The following is a 23,742-nucleotide window of genomic DNA, read 5'->3' as shown; positions in this document are numbered from 1 at the left end:
AAAGTGCACAGGAAGTGTGTGGCCAACCTGCAGACCAGGGTAAGTAAAGCCGGCACTTGGATGAAGGCTGTAGTTACAATGGACTATTCACTTCTAGAGTGCATGCTGCACACAATGCGGGTGATGGCTACTACAAAACATTTGAAAAAGCAAAGCCTCTGGAACAGGCCAAGGAAGAGCTGCTACCCATGCTGCCTCTTAGAGCATCCATGTTCAGAGGGAGTCTACCTTCATATACCAGCAGCCGGGGCTAAATTGTGGAATGGCCCCTGCTACTTTTCTTCCATTCCTACAGTCATGTGGATGCCCAGGGGACTTCTGGGCTGATCCTAGTTTGCATGTTTTTAGGTAAAGATGCGAGGTTTGTAGAAACATGGCCCAAGTAAACAACAGTCATAAAATTTACAACTGCAGGAATGACACTTTTTATAAAGAAACTTGAAGGGTGTGGCTGTATGGGTAGGTTGGAGACTATCCTTTTAAACCCTCTGCCCTGCTGTTCCTGGTTCAGACTGGAGCTTCCATACTTCAATTTTCATTGGGTTGGGCAGGAGAGAAACTTATTTGTGTGAATGGGTGTTCTTTTCCCCCTGGAAAAAGGTGAGAGTGGGTAGGCTGTGTCAGGTCCACATGCCTGCTGTTTCCTTTTGAAAAGGGATTCAGCTGCTAATTACGTTAACTGCCTTCAGTTACCTACCCAGCACCACCAACATCTTCCACTGTTGAACAGCTCTTACTGTCACAAAGTTCTTCCTGATGTTTAGTTAGAATCTCCTTTCTTGTAACTTGAATCTATTGATTTGGGTCCTAGCCTCCAGAGCAGGAGAAAGCAAGCTTGCTCCATCTGACAACTCTAGATATTTGAAGATGGCTATCATATCTCCTCTGTGTCTCCTTTTTTTCCAGGCTAAACATACCCAGCTCCCTCAACCGTTCCTCATGTGGCTTGGTTTCCAGACCCTTTATGGTCTTGGTTGCCCTCTGCACACAACCCAGCTTGTCATTATCCTTAAACTGTGGCACCCAAAACTGGACACAGGGCTCCAGGTGTGGTATGATCAAGGCTGAATAGAATGGGATTATTACTTGCAATTTATTATAAGTTCAATAAATCAAATAAATACTTGCTTTGATCTGGACACTATACTTCTGTTGACGCAGCCTAAAATAACATTCTCTTTTTTGCTGCTGCATCACACTGTTGACTCATGTTAAGTTTGTGGTCCACTCACCCACAGATCCTTTTCACAGGGGACACCTGGCTTGCCAGCAGTACATAAGTATAGAGCCTTAAATCTGTCCCTATTGAAATTCATTTTGTTTGGGCCCAGTTCTCCAATCTGTTAAGGTCATCTTGTATTCAGATTATTTTCTGTGGCACTAGCTACCCCTTGCAGTTTGGTGTCTGGCAAATTTGATGAGCATCCCCTCAATTTATTTTAAGTTGTTTATAAAGACATTGGGCAACAGGCCCAGGACAGAACTCTGTACCATCTCACTTGTCACTTTCTTCCAGGAAGAGGAGGAACCATTTGTGAGCACTTTCGGTTTGGTCCATCAACCGGCTACAAACCTTCCTAACAGTTACCTTGTCCAGCCCACATTTTATCAGCTTCTTTGCAAGAATACCATGGGGGACTTTGTCAAAAGCTTTACTAAAATAAAGACCACCCGCTTGAAATGTCACATTGCCTCATTCTAATTCAGGAGCCATCTACAGCAGCTCACATATATATAGTCATAAATACACACATAAGCAGCTAAGGGGAAAAGATGCTCCAAAAGTTTTTAAAATGGTGCTTAACAACATTGGTGCTTGGCAAATGGAGGCAGGAAGGCTTTCCAGACAAAATCTTTTCCTCCGTGGCCTGCCTAGGGGGCAGACAGAAGAGATTCAGTCATGGCTGGAAGTTCCTATTCAGGAAGTTGAAGCAAGGAAGAATAGATGGCACAGCTGGACTTTTTAAAGTGTTAGCCCTAACACTAAACTGTCTTGGATCTGTACTGATTTTAGCAGATCATCTTATATAGGCAGATTCATATCGGAGCAGACCATCCTTGAGATTCTCCAGAATTCTAAACTGCTTAAAACACCACCTTCAGTTGTTCCCAGAAAGAAACCACTACAACTGGCACTTTAAAGATCTTCATAAATCCTGGTGAAATATGCTGACCTTGGCAATGCCTGGTTAATAGACTAAAACCTGTAGCCTGTACTAACAACTTCATGAAGCCTTCAAAAACCACTCAAATGTAACAGTTGATTAGCTGAAAATGGACATTGCCAAGGCATAGATAACCAGGAAGGATGCACCAGCTGAAGCTGGCAGAAGGCACAATAGTAGCCAACAGGGCCAGGTTTTCTTGCTCCCTGCTTTGTTGAGGCAAAGACCATGAGGTGGCAGGAAAGCCTCTACTGGCTTCTTTCCATCTATACAGTGGTACCTCTGGTTACGTACTTAATTCATTCCGGAGGTCCATTCTTAACCTGAAACTGTTCTTAACCTGAAGTACCACTTTAGCTAATGGGGCCTGCCGCCGCCGCATGATTTCTGGTCTCATCCTGAAGCAAAGTTCTTAACCCGAGGTACTATTTCTGGGTTAGCAGAGTCTGTAACCTGAAGAATTTGTGACCCAAGGTACCACTATACACAGAAAATAATTCACTACCCAAAACCGAGAAACAGACCAATTTTATTACAAAGCTTTTTCTTCAAAAAAATGAAAATAAAAAGTTCTTTTTTTAAAAAAAAACCACAATATATATATCTTCCCTGCCCTGCCCCCAAAAGACAAATACAATGATCTTTCATTTCACCAATACAAGTATCGAAGAGCTGCATGGATCTTGCATCCCAGAGACTAAAAAACAGCTAAACCAGAGGCTTAAAAAAATAAAAACCTTTCTCTCCCTGCCCCCCAACCCACCCCACCCTCTGCCCCAAGAGTGACATGGCTAAATTAGCAGCATCGTTGAGATTGACCCCTTACGGTGGCGCTCTGTGGAAGGATGCTCCCCCTTCCAATCCAATCCCACAACCCACTGAAAAATTCCACCCCCACCGCTTGCACTTGGCTGGCGTGTGTAACCAAAACCACCCCTAGAACTTTTCTCCTAGAATATGGTGATATTTGAGAGGCCTTTTAAAAAAAGATGCCCTTATGAATCACTGGCTAGTTTCTGCACATGCCAGCTATAGGTTTTAGAGCAGATTCTGAGGGTAAGGCCATGACAGGACAAAAGAGGATTAGACAAGTGAGCACCATGTGTGCTAAGTTCACAGTGAGGAGCGTTTGAGGCAGAACAGAGGAACCTTCACTCCTGCACTGTCCTCTGTGGAGAAAATGCATATTCCTCTCCACAGCATGAGGAGACTTCACATTAATAAGCACTTCCACTGACACTTCCGCCATGCCCTAGAGGACTCCCTGTTCCTTGGAGGTGCTGACTGCAACTACCCCTCCACTCATTAACTTGCGCCTCTGGGATGCTGAGGAGCAGCATCAATTTGTGGTTACCCAGAACGGAGTCGATTCTTTCATGGGTGCTGCCTGAAACTTGAAGCTTCAAACCCCCCCCCCGCCACCCACCCCCAAAAAAGCCTCCCAAAGTTTTATGGCTGTATCCATACCTCAAAAAACTATTCAAGGAAAACAACAAAAGACAAAAACCCAAAGCCCCAGAGCTTATGTTTCTCCAAGGGGAGACCATAGTTTCAAAAGAAGAGAAGGTGCAGGAGAAAGGGAGACTTTAAAGTTTTTTGAAAAATGAAAAAACAAACACACACATGTCCCCAAAGAGGCGGCAGCAGGAACGCAAGAATAAGGGTTCCACTCAAGCTGTACCCCTGAGGCCGAGTAGGACTGTGTACCAAGCAGATTCCTCACCCCCAGGGAATCGCAGCAAGGAAATCCACCTGGGTCTCAAGTCCCCAAAATATTTATATAGAAATATCTACAGAAACTTATATAAAATACAAATCTTGTGGAATGGGAAGGTACCCGAGAGGCCAATCCAGGGAACCAGGGGACTGAGGGGTTACCCGTCTGCCAGCTTCTTAGGTCGATTTTGTCTCTTCCTTTATGCTGTGGGATAAAGGCAAGGAAGAAGCAGTGTGTTAACAGGTACTAAAGGTTACAAATGTTAAACTGAGAAGTCTAACAAACCTGAACTCTCACACCATCCTCAAAAGGTTTAGCTCCTGAGCTCTTACACTGGTCCTCTTTCCTTTCAATGGCCCATCCATCTCCTCCTGTGCCGCTCTTAAAAAGGTACCAAATTCTACCGCCTGAAGAGACAGCCTCACCTTATTTCATGGTAGGGCTGCCTCTATGAGATGCTCTATGTGTGCATGGCTTTGCCATGAGGCAAGGAGCTGCTCATGCACACAGCTAGATGGTTCGTTTAAACAGCAAGGTACCTGGTTATGAAGATTTATGTGCACTTGGAGGCTCAAGAGTTGAACCAAAAGAGCTTCACTTTCCAAACCTAACAAGCAGCAACACCATTCAAACAAGGGGAAAGGGGTCTCACCCTTTGGGCTCTGTCGTGTCCTCTTTTGCCTTCTCTTCCTCTTTCACTTCTGTAAGAGATCATGGCATGCAGTTATATAACTAGGTGCAGAAATGATTCTTGGGCACAAACTCCGGCCTTTAGCCTGCCCTAATATTCTTGTATTTGTTTTCTCTCTGAAATGTGTGCCCTGTTGCCTCTCACTATGCCCATCCTCCTTCTAACCTCCCCAAGAGCTCTACATTTATTAATATTGTTATTTATAAAATGATTCTTTTGAGAGGGCTCAACATTTGGGGCAGAGCCCACCCAAGGCAGTTTACACAACATAAAAACACAATGCAAAAGAAGGAAAAAACACAGCACTATCAATCTGTTAAAAATAGGCCAGTTTCCACAAGAAAGGTAATTCAGCTTTTTGCAAACTCAGCTTTTGTATAATTAATAACAGCAGCAGGAACAAGTTTCAAGGCCTGTGGACATATGCTTGGAAGTGTGTGCACAAGGCCTGCTGAAATCTCACAAGTCAGAAAGGTGATTGAACATTTCGTAACACTGGGAGTGGGATGTGGTGGTAAAAATCAGAGCAAATTGTGCAAATTAATTAAAGTAAATTAAGCTACCTAATCTTACAATTTCTAACCTGCCCCCATACCCTACCCATTGGACATGGCTTCTCCCATATGGATGTTGTGGGTCTTTGGCTGGGGCTCTGCTTGGAGTGTATTGGCAGGCATAGGCAAACTCGGCCCTCCAGATGTTTTCAGACTACAACTCCCATCATCCCTAGCTAACAGGACCAGTGGTCAGGGATGATGGGAACTGTAGTCTCAAATAATCTGGAAGGCCGAGTTTGCCTATGCCTGGTCTTGGGCTCCAGAGGTCCAGGCACAGGAGAAGGTGGCTTTTTTGTGGTCACCTCTTCTTCATTATCTGCAACTCCCTGCGCCCAAGGAAGCCCCCTCTCCTCTTGGCTTTTGGGAGGCAGACAAAAACATTCCTCTTTCCCCAAGGCTTAAACAATGTAACATTTGGATTTTATATATACATATTACACCACAGGGATCTGAAGATGGGAATAGAAATTAATTAATTAATCCTTCAAAGGGTCATATACAGATTTTCAAAGTTCTAGTGACTCCAATGATGGATTGTTTTGTTTCTAAAGTTGGGAATTGTCACTTCTCCAACATGACAGGGGTAAAACTTTCAAATTACAAAGCAGCCACCATTAAGCTTGCTGTTTCCCTGGGAACACAGAACCAGCAGATATGCTCCTGCAGGCAGATGGTTACTTATGAAATCTGCAGCCAGCTATGCTGTCAAATGCAGTTCTCTTGCTGCCACCAAAAGAAAACAATGCAAAAGAAAGATAGGCATTCCATACTTGGGAATGTTGGGAGCGCCCCCTCCCAAAGGCTGAGGTCTTGAAGAACAGGGTGCTGTTCAGAAAAAGTGGGTCACATCCATACCACCATTTGCTGCCTACAGTGGTTCCTTTCTAAAGCCAGACAAGACCACACATAGAATCTCTTAAAATGCAAGATAGGCTGGTCGGCAGCTACTCAGAGGCAAGAGAAACACACTCTGCACATGCTCAGAAGCACTTAACACTACTTTATAGGTACTCAACAGGTGGTCTGGGGGTACCTGGTGCTGCAACATTACTGAGCAAAGCAGGTACGGACTTGAGCAGCTCCTTGGACATGAGACTGCCACATGTAAGAACCAGACATAATTATTTTTCAAAAGCATATCCAGTGGTTTCAGCAGAACTACCTAGGGGACTGAACCCTGAAAAACAGTAAAAATGTCAGTCAGTAGCTGTTAAGCTGCGGCTTTCCCCACCTCCTTTCTTCTCCTCCTCCTTCTCCTCTTCTTCCGTTTTTGCCCGTTTGGCCTTCTTGAAATTGGCGACGTTTTTGCGCCCACCTTCCCCTTCGTCTTCAGAGTCAGAGAATTCCTCATCACAAGCTATTCTCTTGTCTGATGAGCGGACTGGAGGGGGAAGAAAAGAAAAGGCTGTATCAGCGGCACCAGGCTTTTGGTTTCAGGCAGGGGAGCCTTCAGGAGTAACTGAAAAACTATAGATGGAAAGTGCACACACATACAGAGACAAAAGCAAAGTTCCACTGTTCGAAGCACACAATATTATTGGATATTTGGTGGACCACCACTCTTTCCAGATCAGCCAATCCTGGCTCTGAGATTACAAATTGTAATAATGAAACACAGAGGGGAAAGACAATCCTAAGCCACATTATGGGTCCTACAAAGAGCCAGAGGTGGCAGTTGCTCCTTGGCTGGGGCTGCATATCTAAGGCAGGGCAGTCCCCACTGACAAGAAAAGGGACTGGTTCCTCTACTGTTATCCTGCTAAAGGTTGCACATTTCCCCTGCTCTAACTACCCAAAGTGTGCACCCGCCTATGCATGATCCAAGGCAGCAAGCAATCTCCACAGCCCCAAAGCACTCACTGGAAATCCGCTTGTCAGGATCCTCTTCATCTTCATCTCCACTGTCCTCTGGGACGGCATCCTCCGGGATTGGCTGCATCTGGACTCCAGGAGCATGGGGAAGCATTCGCAAGTTCTCAAAAAGACGTTGCCTGTGGCCAAGCAATCACAAAGGGCCCACCAGAGAGCCATCAGAAAAGGGCAACAAGAAACACACACACACACACACACAGAGAGAGAGAGAGAGAGAGAGAGAGAGAGAGAGAGAGCGAGAGAGAGCGAGAGAGAGAGCGCACGGAGAAGTGGCTAGCCTCACTTGTGAGACAAGCAAGGCAAACTTACTTAATCTTCTCCAGATATTCATTGGTGTTTTGGTTGGTCATGTTGGAAGGGCTGATGTGGAGCTTGAAGTCCGGCCCAAAATATTCAAAATAATCGTTGTATGGAAGCTCTGCAGAAAGGTTTTTTTTTTTTAAAAGCAAACAGAATGTTACTGGTTCTGCATCAAGGCAATTCAAATACTGGCTACCCCAAATGCACACAGCTGCAATGCAAAATTTCTATCACATTACACTGCTTGAAATTCTCTGGGACTCTGAGGTTCTCAGATTAATATGAACCACTGGAGACCTTCTTCTAGCCCTAAGAAAGGTTGCCAGTTTCGTTGCTATAAATCCCATGCAAAGCCCAACTCCTCCTCATGTCTAACTAGGTTGCATGCAGGCCTGGCTCCCCTCAAAGTCAATTTCCAGAGAGCTCAACACCACAAGAATCTTTTAAAGGTATTCTAGAAATCAAAAGGCTGGTGACTTTACCATTTGGAATATCTGTATTCAAAGCCACAGCAGTCTCATAGGTCCAGCACCTGGCCACGTTGCGGATGGTGTAGCCGCCCCCTCCAAGCATCAGCATGGGCAAGTTAAAGCTCTTGATGAATTCCACACACTTGGCATGACCTGAGAGAAGCAGAGAAGGGAAGAAGGGTGTTGCTGGGAGAGGGGTGGAGAGCTTCCGCACAATAATGAACTGTCCAAACTACATGTGCCCAACAGCAGAAGCAACCCAATAAGCCACTTTTAAAACATATCTCCTCAATAGGACCTTTTTAGATCACATGGTGCTACCTTGGAGGCGCAAGGCAGGTCCTGAATAAACCTGCTTACCTTTAATGGTCAGATTAAAGCAACCCAGCCTGTCCCCCGATAAGGAATCTGAGCCACACTGCAATGCAACAGCACTAGGCTGGAATGTCTCCATCACTTTGGACATCACCTGGTCAAAGAAGAGAGAGAGTCCAGATGCATACCCGAGCAGGATGGGCCTGCAGCAAGCACATAAATTCACACACATTTTGATTATCAGACCCCCCCCCCCGGTGCAAACTCGTATGTTTACTAGGAAGTCAGTCCCACTGCATTCAAGTGGGCTTATTCCAAGTATGTATGTGTGCAGAAGATTGCAATACTAATTCCTTACTTTTTGTGATGCGTTCCTGCAAGAAATCAGGAAATAATCTACTGCCCCCACCCCCCCTAGCTCCAAACCACAGCCATTCTCTCTAGTGCCCCTCTGGAGTTCAGCACAATGGAAGAAGGATCCCCCCCCCCCCATCTCTAAGCTAGAAGAGCAGATTGGGAGTCGACACATCACCCTTGCCTTGGTGAGCAGAAATGTGGAACACTAAGGAAGAATATCCCACCACAAGGAACATTCCAGAAAGGGAAACTTACCGGCTTAAAGATGGCTTCATAGGACTCATCATCTATCCCATCCCGGAGGGGGTAGTTAACTGCGTAATATTTTCCTTTGCCTGCACCAATGTCCTAGAGGGTAAAGGGAATGAGACACTGTGAAATAACCTGGGCTGGGTCTCTTAGCCTTTGGAGGTCTCACTGCCCTCACAGCACTACTCTCCTCAATTTGCATAGGACACCCAAAGGCTAGCATGTCCTGCTTTTCCAAATTTAAGAGGGCAACTGAGACCTTGTCCACAAACTGCCAACATCTCATTCAGACCTGCCTCTCGGCAACAAATCTGAACACAGCAATTTAGAAAAGGCAAGGCTAGGTATATTTTGTATCAGTATTCAATAAAACAGAGCTGGGGAGAGGTTAGTGGAACCCCACTCTTTTACCTGATTAAAATACACAGATTTAACAAATATGCAAGCTAGCTTACTTTGTGGTAATCTGTTCTATGTCCGCAGGCTTCAGATGAGGGAAAAGGACCTACAGAAGAGTAAAGTCCCACCACTTGATCACATGATATTGACCACACTCCTTCCAGTTTGAGATTTTACCAGCAATACTGGTAAAAAAAAGAAGAAGCTTTCCCTCACATGTAAAGGGCTAAAAACACAATTTTAGAGATTGGGTGCGGTGGGAGAGAGAGGCAATCCTCTGGATTCTGAATTCTGTGGCCAGCTTTCTTGCTGCAATCACAATAGCATGAAAAATACAGCCCCCTGCTTGGAGATATTTTCAAGGGGAGGCAACTAATACTGTGAGTGTCTGGTGAACATTATGCATTAGTTTTAGAACGGGAGAAGCTCATGAACAAAGCTGCTCTCTTCATCAAAGGGCCTGGGAGGTGTCACAGGGGAACCTTGCTGTTTCAGCCAGCCTTCCAAGGGAGGTGCTGCTGCAGCCTCCGTTCTCACCCGCAGGTCCCCTGTTCCTGGGAAGTATTCGCCATACTTATGGAAAGATGCCGTCATGACACGGTCTGTAGTGTAGAAGGCCTCCTCCACACCGTCGCCATGGTGAATGTCTATGTCAACATACAACACTCTCTGATGGTACCTGGGATTGGAAAGGGTTTGTCAGACTGGCATTACAAGGCCCAAAACCACTTACCTGCCCATGACAGGGAAGAAGGGAAACGGAGCATAAAGCTGTTGGTTAGCCACAGAAACCTGTATGCAGGGACCCATCTTCCCATAAAGGAACCCTCAATAAAATTCCAGGAGCCCCCAAGGTTCCTTGGAGCACTGTTTGGAAATCATCCCACTAGCCTGATACCCCTGTATCAGCTTCTTTACTTGTTGTAGGATGTAAGGTATTAGCGCAGGGGTCGGCAACGTGTGGCCCATGGGCCTGATGCGGCCCACGAAGACCGTTTTCCAGCCCATGAGCCACCCGCTCGGCAAGTCCTCCACACGCTGCGCTAAACCAGCATGGTGACTCGCTGAGCGGCACTGGAAATCGTGTCTGCGCATGTCCAGGCACCGAAAATCGCTTCTGTGCAGGTGCGATTTTTGGCGTCTGGGCATGCACAGAAGCGATTTCCGGTGCTGCGGACATGCACAGACACGATTTCAGGCATCGCGCTGCACCAGTCCGGCCCACAATGATCTCCACGGGAGTGATCTGGCCCATGGCCGGTAAACCTTGCCACCCCCTGTATTAGCATGCTGCATCTGAATTGAAAGGTGCCATACAACTATCAACACTAGTGGCTGCTGACAAATTTATCCTGCATGAATTTGTCACTCGAATCTCCTTTAGAAGCCATCTGGGTTAGGGGCTACCACCATAATTGTGGCAACAAATTCCCTACAATTGTTATGTCTTGGGTGAAGAAGCAATTTTCTTTTGCCTGCCTTGAATCTCCTTACCAAAACAGTTTCATTGAGCTTTCTTTGACACAATCTTCAACTATCTTTCCTGATTACAGGTCAGACCCCATAAGTGTACATATGAAGTTCTTTGCCCTGACTTTGCTCACAAGAAATACAGACTAGGAAAAAAGAGTTAAAAACTGCTGTATCGGTTATACAGTTGATTGCACAAGGGACAGTCATGAAAATGGAAGACTGAGGAGCATCAATGGACTAGAGGCAGCGAACATTTTAGGCGTGTTTGATATGTTTGTGACTGCGTATGTGCACATTTTGCCAAACCCAGAAGTGACCCAAAAATGTCACAAAAGGGGTGGGGCGGGCTTACGTGGGTTCTGCTGACATGCACGGGGGTCTAGAAAATAACCCCTGCGAAAAATAGTCACTGCCTGTACTACCTGGGCCACCTCAGGGACAAGAACTCAAGCAGCTGAACATTTCCCCCTGGAAAAAGAAATCCCTGTGCATATAAAACCAGTATGCTGGAAATAAGGCTAAACTGGAGGTTTTCACCCAATATCTAGCTAGCTTTCCTTGTGTTAAACTATTTTTGAATTGGATTAATCAAGCAATCCTCCACTTGCAGTTTGAAGCAGTACAGTCCAAGAAGATATTTTCATTTCAGAATGACAAATTCAGAGAGGTATTATAATATAATCATATAAAAATCAGTAGTAAAACGCAGAGGGGGGATACTTATAGGGGAGGAGCTGTTATCATCTCTGCAAGATCTGAGACTATTGTTTTTGGGAGCTTCAGGGGTAAATTGTTGTACGTACTTTAGCAACTCCAAGATGGCCAGAACGATGTCATTGACATAACAGAAGCCTGAGGCTTCAGACTTCTTGGCGTGATGCAAGCCTCCTGCCCAGTTCACAGCAATGTCTGTCTGCTGCTTGTTCAGCTTCACTGCACTGGCTGTAGAGAGAATTTCAGACCAATGACACAACCAGATAGCAAAGAATCGTACAGCAGGAACTTTGCAGAGGACACTCAAACTCTACAACTTTGCAGAGGACGCTCAAACTCTACAACTGAATGCAGAATTGCTTATAAACAATCCTTTGCCAGGTTTCCCCTCTATCTACAAGGGAGACGGCAACCTCAGGGGTGGTGCCCCCGATTGAAAAAAGCTGCACAAAGAGATTTAGTCTCCATGCTGCTTATATATGTATGTATTGATTCTATTGTGGTATTCCATGTGGCTTTCTTTTCAAAACTTAAATTAACTGCATCACCTGGAAAACCAAGTTATAGGATGATTACTAAATAAAACTAATAGTAAACACACTTGCCAACAAAATTATCAGAACTCAGGTTGTGGAGTGCAAGTTCCATTGTTTTCGAATCCCAATTTTCCCAAAGTGTCAGGCGTAAGGAAAACAGGAATAAGACGTAAAAACAGACTGCAATTCTATTTTCACTCATTTAGGAATAAGCCCCACCAATACAGTCTAACTTCCAAGTAAACATGCACAGGGTTGCCCCTTTAATTAAGCAACATTTAAGACCTTGTTAGAGATATATTTTTCACACTTCAATCTACATTTTATGCATCCTTTTTTTTTAAAAAAAATAACTGTTACTTACCAACTGACCCTCCTGTAGAAAGCTGACAAAATTCAAACAAGCCATCAAACACAGGACAGTCTTCTCCAACATTGACTTGAATAAAGAAAGAAAAAGAAAATACTGAGGAGACAAGATTTAACTTAAGGGCCTTAACAGACTGGAGAACAGAGATGAAGAGCTATAAGAACTCTGAAACAACTTCTCCCTGAGACAACAACAGTACTTTAACCCATCTGAAGGGTGGGTGAAGAGGAGAGGCAAGGTGGGAATCTGGCAGAAAGTCACAGAACTGTAAACTAGGTGGACAAGATTTCCCGTTCAAACCTGCCCATGTTAATCCAGACGTGTAGCACAACTAGAGAGCAGCTGCACTGAAATGGGGTGCTTGCAGAAAAAGTATATCAACCTGTTGGCTACTCAAGACAAGATCTTGTATTTGTAAAACCTGTCCCTTGGCACAGAATACAAAACGCATTCCAGAAGGGTGGGAATCAACGCTAGAGTAACTCGCCACCTGCTGGAGTCACATGGAACTGAAAGCAGGAGCTTAAATCTACTATATATACCGGTACTTTGGAAAGTGGATTATCTGTTTGTCCATCTGCTCTCTATAGGTTTGGCTTCCTCTCAAGATTTTGTTGCCAAGCGTGGCATGAAGATTTATGAGGTGGTGGAGCCAGTCTTTCTTAATGTTTGGACACTGGGTGCCATTCTGAAACCAGATGGTGAACTAAAGCTTCACTTTGATGTGACTTTGTCCGATTTTTGGTGTGACAGGTCTTTTTGTTGTTGTTTAGTCATTTAGTTGTGTCCGACTCTTCATGACCCCACGGACCAGAGCACACAAGACACTCCTGTCTTCCACTGCCTCCCGCAGTTTGGTCAAACTCATGTTAGTAAACTACTCCAATTTGGACACCTCTGAAGATACTGCCACCCGATTTGCAGGACTTTGCCGAAATTGGCAGAGCACTTCCAACCTGCACCAATCTAGATGCCTCTTGAGATACTGTTGCCAAACAAAGCATGAGGGTTCCTGAGATGGAGGAAGTGGTTTTTGCCTATGTTTGGAAGGCAGACACCATGTTGAATCAAGATGGCAGACCAAATGAACCCTAATTAAACATTTTCTCTCCCCACTCCCACAAACTGATTCATAGCCAGATCCACACATTTCCTTGGGTCAGGTCAGAGCCCTGGGTGCATGTGTGCACAGCCCCAAAACTCACAAATTAAACTATACATTTAAAAATCGCAATATTTGTTGGTTAATTTTCCAGGCAGTGCTAGGCACTTTCTGCTAGTTAGTAACTATACAGCATTTAAGGTGCTTCATGTAGCTCAGAACACTTCAAACCTAATAAACAATGGTTTGTTGGTACACGAATAAGCCTCTCCGTTGAGTCTCCTACATCTCCACCCCTTTGTGCAGAGGTAAGGTAAAGGTAAAGGTAAAGGGACCCCTGACCATTAGGTCCAGTCGTGACCGACTCTGCGGTTGTGGCACTCATCTCGCTTTATTGGCCGAGGGATCAGGCGTACAGCTTCTCGGTCATATGGCCAGCATGACTAAGCCGCTTCTGGCAAACCAGAACAGCGCACAGAAGCGCCGTTTACCTTCCCGCCGGAGCGGTACCTATTTATCTACTTGCACTTTGACGTGCTTTTGAACTGCTAGGTTGGCAGGAGCAGGGACCGAGCAACGTGAGCTCACTCCATCGTGGGGATTCGAACCGCCGACTTTCTAATCGGCAAGCCCTAGGCTCTGTGGTTTAACCCACAGCGCCACCCGCGTCCCTTTGTGCAGAGGTGGTAGGTATTAAAAGCTTGAACTTCACATTGAGGACAAATAAAGGGGGCAAAGAGGAGGAGGGAGTATGCAAGCCCAAGGCTTGATGTATTTATTTTCCTAATGACAAGTCATTGTTTATACTGTTTTGTATGAATACAGCTACTGTCCTACTAGGGTAAGCCAGTGTTATCCCTAATGGTTTCTGGAAGCTTAGTACAAGCTGATGACAATGCGAAGTGATTTTACTACTGCAGGTACCAAATTCTGCTGCTCATATCTTATCCATACCCATACTTTTTATATTTTCAAAAACAAGATTACTGTGTAGAGAAAGTTCCCTTTCAGCTCCAACTACTAGCAAAGATAAAATAATCACACTCAGAACATACATCGCTGCATTTGCTTGCTGTACTCAGACATGTTGTCTGGGCGAATCGACCGCAGAAATTTGATGTAGTCATCGCTGTGGTATTTGGTCATTTCTTCAGCACTAGCCTTATAGGGTCGCTGTAATGACACAGTTAAAAGAAACACCTAAATAATGCAACAAAATGTTAACACAGTTCAGACTCTACCAATAATGCTTTCCAGCAGCATTTCTGTTCAAGAGTCTGAGCAGTACAGGAAAGGTGAGAACCCAATGGGAGGGTCTCGTTTCTACTTTTACCATACAATATAGAATGAAGGAACTGATGGAAAGGACTGTGTAGGAAAACCTAAAGAGCAGAGCTCACAAATCCAGGTACAATCAGACCTGTATGTCTGTCGTTGATAAGCTTAAGCATCAGTGTGTTGTTCAAATTGATGGTATATTTTTTAAGGCAGGTCTGTAAACAGCCACATGAGTTAGGATTGCCTTTGTCGGCATCCAGGGGTTGAACAGCCAGCTGACTAGCCCCCAGCTGGATCATCTCCTTCCAGCCGTCACGCTGCGAAGATCCCTCGACCTCTGGTTCCGACATATATCAGTGACCCAGGTCTGCTGATATGGGCACACTTTACTTAGCAGAGCAAACTGCACAAACAGAAGAGGTTTGAGGCTGTGGATACATACTATGAGTATGGGTTTATTAAATGTAAATTAGGACAAAGAAACATGTCATCTCTCCTTGTCGTCTTCTCAGAGAGAGTCAAAAGCAAAAGCAATACAGCGGAAGTTCCACTTACACCAGCAAACTGTGTTGGAATGTAAACAGACATGTGACACGTAACAGTTCTATGTCTGAACCAAAAGGTGGAATGGAATTTCCAGCAGCCTTGTGGAAAACGGGTATCAGTTTCTGTACAATATGTGAGATTAAGAATGGTTAGGTCTGTATTTTGCCTCAAATCACTTACTGATATTCATTGGCAGGAGAGAGAATAAAAACAGTAGGCTAGTAAACTTTTTGGACTTGTCTGCAAGACTACTTTAATGCAAAGCCAAAAAGTATGCCAGAGTGCCTTCAGAATTCAGAGAGAGAATTCTGGCCTCATCATAGGCCAGAATGCACTCCCTTCATCTCACTGTGCCTGCCTCTGGATAAAAGTCCTGACGGGGCATGCCTAATGGGTGGGGCCCAATTGTCTTTTCCTGTAGGAGTGCCAGCAGCCAATCCTGCTATGGCAAGGGCGTCTTACATGCTATTCCCAGCTTCCCATCAGCTGTTCCAGCTTTTTTCTTCTAACCCTATTGCTGTCTAGTTTCGCATCAGTTTCCTCCCATTCCTATTTTTGTGAGTTAAGAGGTCGCATCAGACTGCTAGAACTCCATTGCTGCAGGTCCCAAACCACTTCCAGCCCAGCAAGTTTACATCCCACCGGGCCAATCACGCTGCAGCAAAGGGTCATTGGCTGTCCACCTCCCAACACACATTATTATTTGCAAAGTTTCATTTGCTTGTGATAACTCAGGGGAGTTTAGTGAATAAGTGGATTATTCTGTTTCCCCATGTCCTTTAATAAGGGTAGCTGATACAGTTTTTTGTTCTGATGTATTAAGAATGTTTCTTGTCTGTGACACCTTCTTATTATGCCCTGGTTTGCACATTACACTAAGCCAAGCCATGGCTTAATACAAATATGCAAGAATTTGGGCTCCTAGAGCAGAGATCAGGATTGCTTTGCTTTTCTACACATGTTCTGCTGTTGCACTGTGCTAACCCATAGCTTGGCGTGTTATCTGAATCTGGGGTTTGTGGTATAGCTCTCCCAGATAAACCTTTGTCATAGTTTGTGGTTAGTCTGGAGAGAGTTAAACTACAAGTCTGGGTCTGAATTACATGCTAAACCAAGCCATGCCTTAGCACAGCGCAGCAGCAGAAAAATGGGGGAGAGGAGCAAGGTGACCATGATTCCCTCTCCTGGAGCCTGCATGCTCACATGTTCACACTAAACTGGGATGTGGCTTAGCATGATGCAGGAATGAGGCCTGCATCTTGGTCCCCAAATTGTGGATTTTTAAATAAGTAGTTAGAAACTTACATAGATTTCCATTTTTCTGTAGAGGCCATAGTTCAGAAGGAGATTGTGAGTCATCCTGATTCTGTGGGGCTTCATAGGGTGGCCTTGACCATAGTAATAGTTTCCAATGTCACCTGAGACACAAGAAGAAGAGAAATACACATTATGTTGTAAACAACTTTAGGAATGTTAACAAGGAATGGATGTGAGCATCATAGCAGAGAACAAATACTTTGCATACAGATGGTCCAAAGTTAAATCCCCAGCATATCCAATTAATAAGGTCTCAAGCAGTAAAGCTGAGAAATACACCCTTCTCCTAAGGAGCTGCTATCAGTCAGCAGACAAAAGCACACTATATGGAGCAATGGCCTGATTCAAAAATGCTGCTTGAGTTTGCTGCAGCTGGGAATGAAGATGGGGCAGGGCTTAAGATGTGTCCAGAAATTGTGCAGAGAAAAGAAACTCTGATAGCCAGGACACATGTGTGTGCATGTACACATCCAGAGCGCTCTTGCTGCTCAAAATTTAGAGTGGCCTCACACTTTATTTGGCAAACACATTGACTGCAGGTGTGCCAAAGCTTCCTGCAGCACAAACCATGATGAGTGATGTCTTCTACCAGAGATTGACCACAAATACAAAGGTTGTCTGCATATGGGACCTTGTCATAGCAGGCATCCAAGACTGCAGTGGGAATGCAGCTCAATAAAGGCATTTCTTAAGGACACTGATGAGAGTTTGGTCAAATAACTAGCTCTAAAATGCTCTGTTCTCAAGAGCAGATACCAAGAGAAAAATTGGCATTTTGATTAGTTGTAGATCCCTTCTAGATTCTATACAGAAGAGCCAATCCCTAAGTCGATACCTATTCAAGGTCAAAGCAGAGCTCAGTTGTGGAAAATAAACATACACTGGCACCTTAGTTTACAAACTTAATCCATTCCGGAAGTCCGTTTTTAAACCAAAACTGTTCTTAAACTCTGCTTTCCCTAATGAGGCCTCCCACCACTGGTGCCCTTCCACTGTTCGGATTCTGTTCTTAGACCAAGGTAAAGTTCGCAAACCAGGACACTACTTCCGGTTTTGCGGAGTTTGTAAACAGGATGCCCCGCAAGACGAATGCCTCGCTAAACGAAAAACCCGCAAGACGAAAGGGTTTTCCGATTTTTTAGCGGCTTCGCAAGACGAATTTCCCTATGGGCTTGCTTCGCAAGATGAAAGCCCATAGGGAAATCTCCGGGGACAGCGGGGAAGCGCAGCGCGCCTTCTCCTCTGTTCCCGGACCTGTCCTAAGGCTTGCGGTGGGAGGTCCGGGAACAGAGGACAAGGCGCGAAGGGCTTCTCCTCTGTTCCCGGGGCTTGCGGTGGGAGGAGGGTTTTTCCTCCCCACCGCCAACATTCAGAACAGCATTCTGAATGTTGGCGGTGGGGAGGAAAGCCCTCCTCCCACCGCAAGCCTTCAGGACAGGTCCGGGAACAGAGGGGAAGGTGCGCAGCGCTTCTCCTCTGTTCCCGGGGCTTGCGGTGGGAGGAGGGTTTTTCCTCCCCACCGCCAACATTCAGAACAGCATTCTGAATGTTGGCGGTGGGGAGGAAAGCCCTCCTCCCACCGCAAGCCTTCAGGACAGGTCCGGGAACAGAGGGGAAGGTGCGCAACAGAGGGGAAGGCTTCGCTGCCGCCCGCCAGTATTTTAAGATCGCCCCGGACAGTGGAGAAGTCCTCCGCTGTCCCTGGGTTTTTAAAATGCTGGACCTGGTCTGAAGGCGGTTTCCATAGGAACGCATTGATTGATTTTCAATGCATTCCTATGGGAAACCGTGCTTCGCAAGACGAAAAACTCGCAAGGCGAAAAGACTTGCGGAACGAATTAATTTCGTCTTGCGAGGCACCACTGTACTGGAGAAGGGGAGTTTGCATTGGCTAAATATGGCACCAAAATCAAAACATATACAAAGTTTTGTATAACATAAAAAACCAAAAACAATACAAAAACTATCCAAAACATAGAACCAGCTTATCAACCACAAGGAAAGAATGGAAAGAATGTAACAATATTGTAAGGTGGGCTTCTTTAGGCCAGGTATTCCAGATGGAGTGCAGCAACCAAGAAGGCTTTGCTCCAAATCCCCACCAGTCTCAACTCTGAAAAGTGGGGCAGCTAAAACAAATTTGGGGCAAATGTGCAGGAGAAGGCCCTGTTTCATACATAATATGCTGGACATGAGGAGCAAGTTGGAATAGACGAAGAAATGCATTCCTTCCCACAATACACAGTTAACTTACAGAACTCACTGCCATAATATGTGATGGCTTTAATGCTATGACACATACTTAGGAAAAGTCTCCTCCGAACACAAAAGAGTCTTTTTTTTAAAGAAGTGAGTAAACAGTGCATAGAAACGTGCTTTCAAATATATATTTAAAGCCATAAGGCAAATTCATGGTTGACCAATGACTATTCAGTTGGTTAGAGTGTGGTGCTGATAATGCCAAGGTTTCAGGTTCTATCCCCTTAAGGTACAGCTGCATAGTCCTGCACTGCAGGAGGTTGGACTAGATGATCCTCAAGGTCCCTTCCAATTCTATGATTAACCATCACATTCGGAGGCAGCATGCCTCTGATTACAAGAGACTGGAACTAAACAACTGGGGAAGGCCATTACCCTTACGCTATGCATGGGAATGTTCAAGAGACATGATCTGGCTGGCCAGCACTGAAAATGGGATGCAACTCTAGATCGGGGTACTCAACATAGTCCCCTCCAGATATTTTGGACTCGATGCAAGCTGTTGTCCAACACATCTGGCAGGCACCAGGTTGGGGGAAGGCTGCTGTACGTGAGCATTCATTTCATTTTTGTCAAAGAAAACAGATTTTAAGCCTGCATTATCTAAACCAGTTTCTTTTCCAAAAAATAGGGTTCCAAAAAGTGCATATGTACGTGTTTAAGGAAATGCAAATATAAGTCACATTTTTTATTTGCCAATGTACTTCCAGAAAACAAAACTGTTGCACAAAGAAGGGTTCTTCCCACACACCCAGGAACCATCTTCCCCAAGAGTCAAGAATACTGTTGGGAGTAACAAGTGATCCAGATCTGCCCTGTCCTAAGTGAGGAAATAGCTTCAACTCAGTTTTCATAAAGAGATGAAGTGCTTAAAACTGGTGTAAAAACCCGGACACAGGAGTTCTTCAGAGGCTGCAAAACGTTGTGGATACAGCCAAGCCTATGGCAAACAGAGAAGCCTAGAAAAGAACAGGCAAGAGCAGGAGCATCTCCTGCTGAAACACTGCCAAGAGAAGGAGGTAGAAGGGAAACTGCTCTGGGTAAGGTTTGGCCAGAGTGTGAAGGCAAATACCCCAGCACCTGGGAAAGCACCCTGGTGGAACTCACACACACCACCACATCCTATAAGGATAAAATGCACTCTTACCACTACCAACAAATCCAATATAATGTGCTGCTGACTTTGGGGAGGAAATCAAAGGCCTGAATGTCCCCTGGGAGAGAAACAGCCTTGAAGTTTGGAAGGAGCTTTTAGAAATGGTGAGTGGGTAACCAGTTCTAGGTCCATTCCATAGGAGCTTCCTCCCCAATCAACAGTATGATTTCTACTTCTCTCAACCCTGATATATCACCAGTTCCTCTTCCAAGGCGCTTTGAAAATTACCCCTCTTCCACAACTCAGACCATACCAACTGTCCATTTCTTGCCTGCCCAAAGCACCAACCTCAATACTACAATTCTCATTTCCCCCCATCCCACCACAAAACCCCCTCTGCAAAGCTCTATATTTTTCACCAATCCCACTGAACATCTTCCCCTGCCCATAAGCTTTTAGACAGCCACTTACTATCCAGTAGTGAGACTACCTCCAAGCAACCAGACAAGAAACATTTGGCAAACTTGAAAATGATAGCTTTTTTGCCTCTTTTAGTTAAAGGAGATATGTGTGGGAATGTAAGCTAAAGGAAATGTCTGAAGACCAATAATTCTACTGGGCTTATTTGCACGTCTGTCCTACCTAGCTCAAGTTTTCCCTGTTTCCCACCACCCAGTTTTCCTATCCGACTGACTTCCCTGCTATTAGTCCACTGTCAGTGTTCGAAACTCCCATTTTTCTAGACGCATTTTGCGACAGGGAATTTCATTAGCGTGAGCAGTTTCTGAGCTCTGGGTACAGTACTGCGCCTAAGATTTCAGATTAAAACTGCAGAGTGAAAGCAAAGGAGGACCTTTTTCTGCCTCCCCACTTCCAGCTACTCTCTTAAGACTCGAGAAGAGACCCTCTTAAGAACATTAGGGGAGTGGGCAGGGGAAGAACTGGACCATGTGAAAAATGAACATAATTATTTTAGCTGCAGTTTATTCATTTTCAGCTTTGTTATTTTTGTTATAAAAAAGCGTGCCTAGACATTCCGTTGTTGCGCCCATAACCTAGGTTTAAGGTGCTATTGAGCTCCTAGCTTTCATATCTCAGTTTCTAACACTGCCCACTGCCCTCCCATAAGCCATCTCCACAGTCCTCTCTCCCTGGAGCCCTCCCTGCTGCTCCCTAAATCTTCACCCACCCCATCTTCACCCGTACCCCAAGACATCACCACTGTTCCTTCTTCCTGAGCCATCCTCTCTGCCCCCACAACACCCACCTTCCCCTCCTATCTTCCCAAAAACCTTGTTCACTATTCCTTCCTCCTCACTCCACCCACAACAACCTGTGCACCCAACTTCCTTGAGCAAGACTCACATTTCCCTGCTCTTGCCCCCCAAGAGTCTTCCTCACCGCTGTGGTCGGTTAGAGCAGAAGTCGGGGAGCCCAAGTGCTTTTCTCACAAACTCACTAGTTGGGTCTCAGGGAAGGCACCCCCAATCTCGCCCCCTCCAGCCCCACCTTCTGCAAGACCAGGGGACCGACAATGCCAGCCTACTGTGTAAAGTTGGCATAAGGATGCCCAAAATCACAACGAGTGAACAAAAAGTGATTCGGACGCCTGCTCTGCAAATGCTGCGCGCTATTTGATGCCCCTAAAGAGTCCACTTCCCTCTAAGGTCTGCATTGGCGCCCCCCTTCTTCAGAGCCGCCGCCACCATCACCCCCTCATTCTTGGTGCGGTGCAGCTGGCCTGGCCTAGGACTGGGGAGAGCCAGGCACGAGTCCCAGTGGGTGACCTTGGGCCAAGTCAATCCTTACTCTCGGCCTAACCTACCTCGCAGGGTTGTTGTGACAGTAAGGAGAGCGTTAACACCGCCTGGAGCTCCTTTGGAGCAAAAGCAGGGATGAAATACATAACTGTTCCCCCTGTGGCTCTCTCCGTCCCCCATTCCCAAGACCCTAGCCCCCCTCCCCACCCCCAGGTTACAAGACCCTCACTCAAGTTTCCCCTCCTCGCTAGCTCCTTTCATCGCTGCCCCACCGTCAACTCCCACCTCGCCTTCATCCCCTCCCTTCCTCCTCCCCCAAAACCAGAAGGCTGCACCGGCCCTGCTTTCCTCCCTGCCCCCCTATAACTTGCCCCCTCCGCACCCCATAGCGAGCAGCCCCCTCTGCAAGCAGCCTGCCCCTCCCCCACCCCCCGCCAGCCTTCCTCCTCCGCTGCCCCCTCCCCAGTCCAGAGGCTCCCTCGTCGGCCCGTCCGCGAATCCAGAACCCCCCGACCCACCGTCGTAGTAGTAGCAGACTTTCCGCTTGGTCCCCTGAGTCAGCGCCATTTTCCGCCGCCTCCCGTCGCCTCCTCAGCTCGGACCCGAGTCCCGCCACGCAACCGAGCCCGCCTGGGGGAGGGCGGCGGCGGGAGGGGGCACCATCCCCGCCCCTTCTAATCTCCACAGCCTATTGCAAGTGGAGATGTTCCGCCAGCGACCAATGAGAAGTCTGATGAGGCGGGGCGTTTCGAGCGAACAGGTTAGATCGAGCGGCGAGGAGTTGCTTGGACTGTACCATTTCTCCACAAGAGGAAAAGTAAAGGGGTGTACGAATGACGGGATTATACCATTTCCACATAACATAGGGGGTGGTTGTGAATCGCTCTCTTCCAACCCCCCGCGCCGAGCAAATGGAGATGCCCACCTCCCCACCCAACAAAGAATGTGAATTTTCAAGCTGGAGTGTGCCATTATCCTAGCGGGGGAGGCTGAGCATGCTTCCCCCACCGTGATACCTTTAATGGTGCGCAGATTCCCCCCTGTCAAACTTCCACTGTGCAACTCCTGAGTTTCATACCCCCGCCGCCCCTCTTCAAAGTTTATTAAGAGACAGATTGCTAAACCTGAGCTGCTAGATCGCTTAGGTCTGGAAGTTTAACATTTGTAACATATCAGGCCCGTAAATTTACATTTATTATCTCAGGCCTTTTATTTAGAGTATATAGATTTTAATTGTAGATGGCTTAGAGGTGTATTTGTAAATTTACCTTGGGATATAAATCTCTAAAAGCAAACAGTCAATATAATTTTCAGAAGTTATATTTTACAAAGAAAATATGTGTTTGTGTAATATTTTTTAAAATTAATATAGCATTGTGTTCATCTTAAAGCAAAATGGAGGATCCATGACATTTCAGGATGCTATTCACATTGCACGAGGTTGGACTTGGTGTCCCTTCCAGCACTACAATTATATGATCCTGTGCCAGAGTGCAGCCTTAGCATGTTTAGCACATAAAGGCTGCTTTCTGATGACCTGTTTATTTCACATTCACCCCAATTCTTTTGCACTAACTTTGCATAGAGGTTAGACAAGGACTGAGCATTCATTCAGATTTGTTTGCAGGGAGGTTATAGAATGATGAACCAAGCAAATTGCTGTTTAACACTTTCCAGTGCATTCCCCCCATCATTTTTCCTATTGCAAAAAAGTCCAGGTTGGGGGAGCAGGTTTGTTGTGCGGAGCGCTAATCAACTTGAATTGCACAACCTCAATTTGCAGGTATGTGATCGAATTTCAGCTAAAAATAGCAACAGTCTGGAAGGGGCAAAAGGAAGAGAAAACAGCATACCTATAGCACTTTCCTTCCCAAATTCTCGCTCCCCCATCTCCAAGGTTCTATTTTCCTCCTCTCCTCCTTTTCCAACTCAGCTAGCCTGTTTCCCCTTCTCTGCTTCACCTGCCCTGAATGAGGACCTCCAGATCTTGCCCTCCCCTGCAAATCATGGGTCAATGCACTGCACACATAACCAAGGGAGCAGGGTGAGTGGGTTTGGCTGACAACCACAGTACCCAGCGCTGCACGAGTCTTTAATCGAGTTCAGCACAAATCTAAACACACACACACACACAGTCTGCACTTTACCATTTTTGTTTTCTGCAAGAGCAAAAAATTCAGAATAAAATCTACTGTTTAT

General features: G+C 45.8%; 1 protein-coding gene and 1 long non-coding RNA gene across 2 annotated transcripts; one reads left to right on the top strand and one right to left on the bottom strand.

Moving 5' to 3' along the window:
- Nucleotides 1-906: 906 nt before the first annotated feature.
- LOC309376507 lies at nucleotides 907-2,754 on the top strand. The gene is made up of 2 exons (XR_014171227.1): nucleotides 907-2,441; nucleotides 2,656-2,754. It is a non-coding gene; the product is annotated as an uncharacterized lncRNA (long non-coding RNA).
- On the bottom strand, nucleotides 2,676-22,227 carry HDAC1 (histone deacetylase 1). The gene is made up of 14 exons (XM_081922878.1): nucleotides 22,062-22,227; nucleotides 16,417-16,529; nucleotides 14,343-14,460; nucleotides 12,180-12,254; nucleotides 11,369-11,507; nucleotides 9,630-9,771; nucleotides 8,700-8,792; nucleotides 8,133-8,241; nucleotides 7,785-7,925; nucleotides 7,312-7,420; nucleotides 6,991-7,121; nucleotides 6,362-6,511; nucleotides 4,535-4,583; nucleotides 2,676-4,086 (listed from the first exon to the last, which is right to left on the bottom strand). Exons 1-14 carry the CDS (start codon nucleotides 22,108-22,110, stop codon nucleotides 4,059-4,061), a joined length of 1,446 nt encoding a protein of 481 aa, XP_081779004.1. The 5' UTR covers nucleotides 22,111-22,227; the 3' UTR covers nucleotides 2,676-4,058.
- Between the last annotated feature and the right edge of the window lie 1,515 nt (nucleotides 22,228-23,742).

This window comes from Podarcis melisellensis (genome assembly GCF_964234715.1).
Source record: "Podarcis melisellensis genome assembly, chromosome: 8".
Classification (NCBI taxonomy): Eukaryota; Metazoa; Chordata; class Lepidosauria; order Squamata; family Lacertidae; genus Podarcis; species Podarcis melisellensis.
The sequence above is the reverse complement of the archived record's forward strand: the minus strand, read 5'-3'. Positions and strand labels throughout refer to the sequence as shown.

Excerpts from the sequence above, each read along its gene's own strand:
- HDAC1 (XM_081922878.1), bottom strand. The coding sequence starts at position 22,110 with ATGGCGCTGACTCAGGGGACCAAGCGGAAAGTCTGCTACTACTACGAC. Across the intron at positions 16,530-22,061 it reads AGTCTGCTACTACTACGACG|GTGACATTGGAAACTATTAC; the intron begins GTGGGTCGGGGG and ends CTTGTGTCTCAG. Across the intron at positions 14,461-16,416 it reads ACAGAAAAATGGAAATCTAT|CGACCCTATAAGGCTAGTGC; the intron begins GTAAGTTTCTAA and ends GTGTCATTACAG.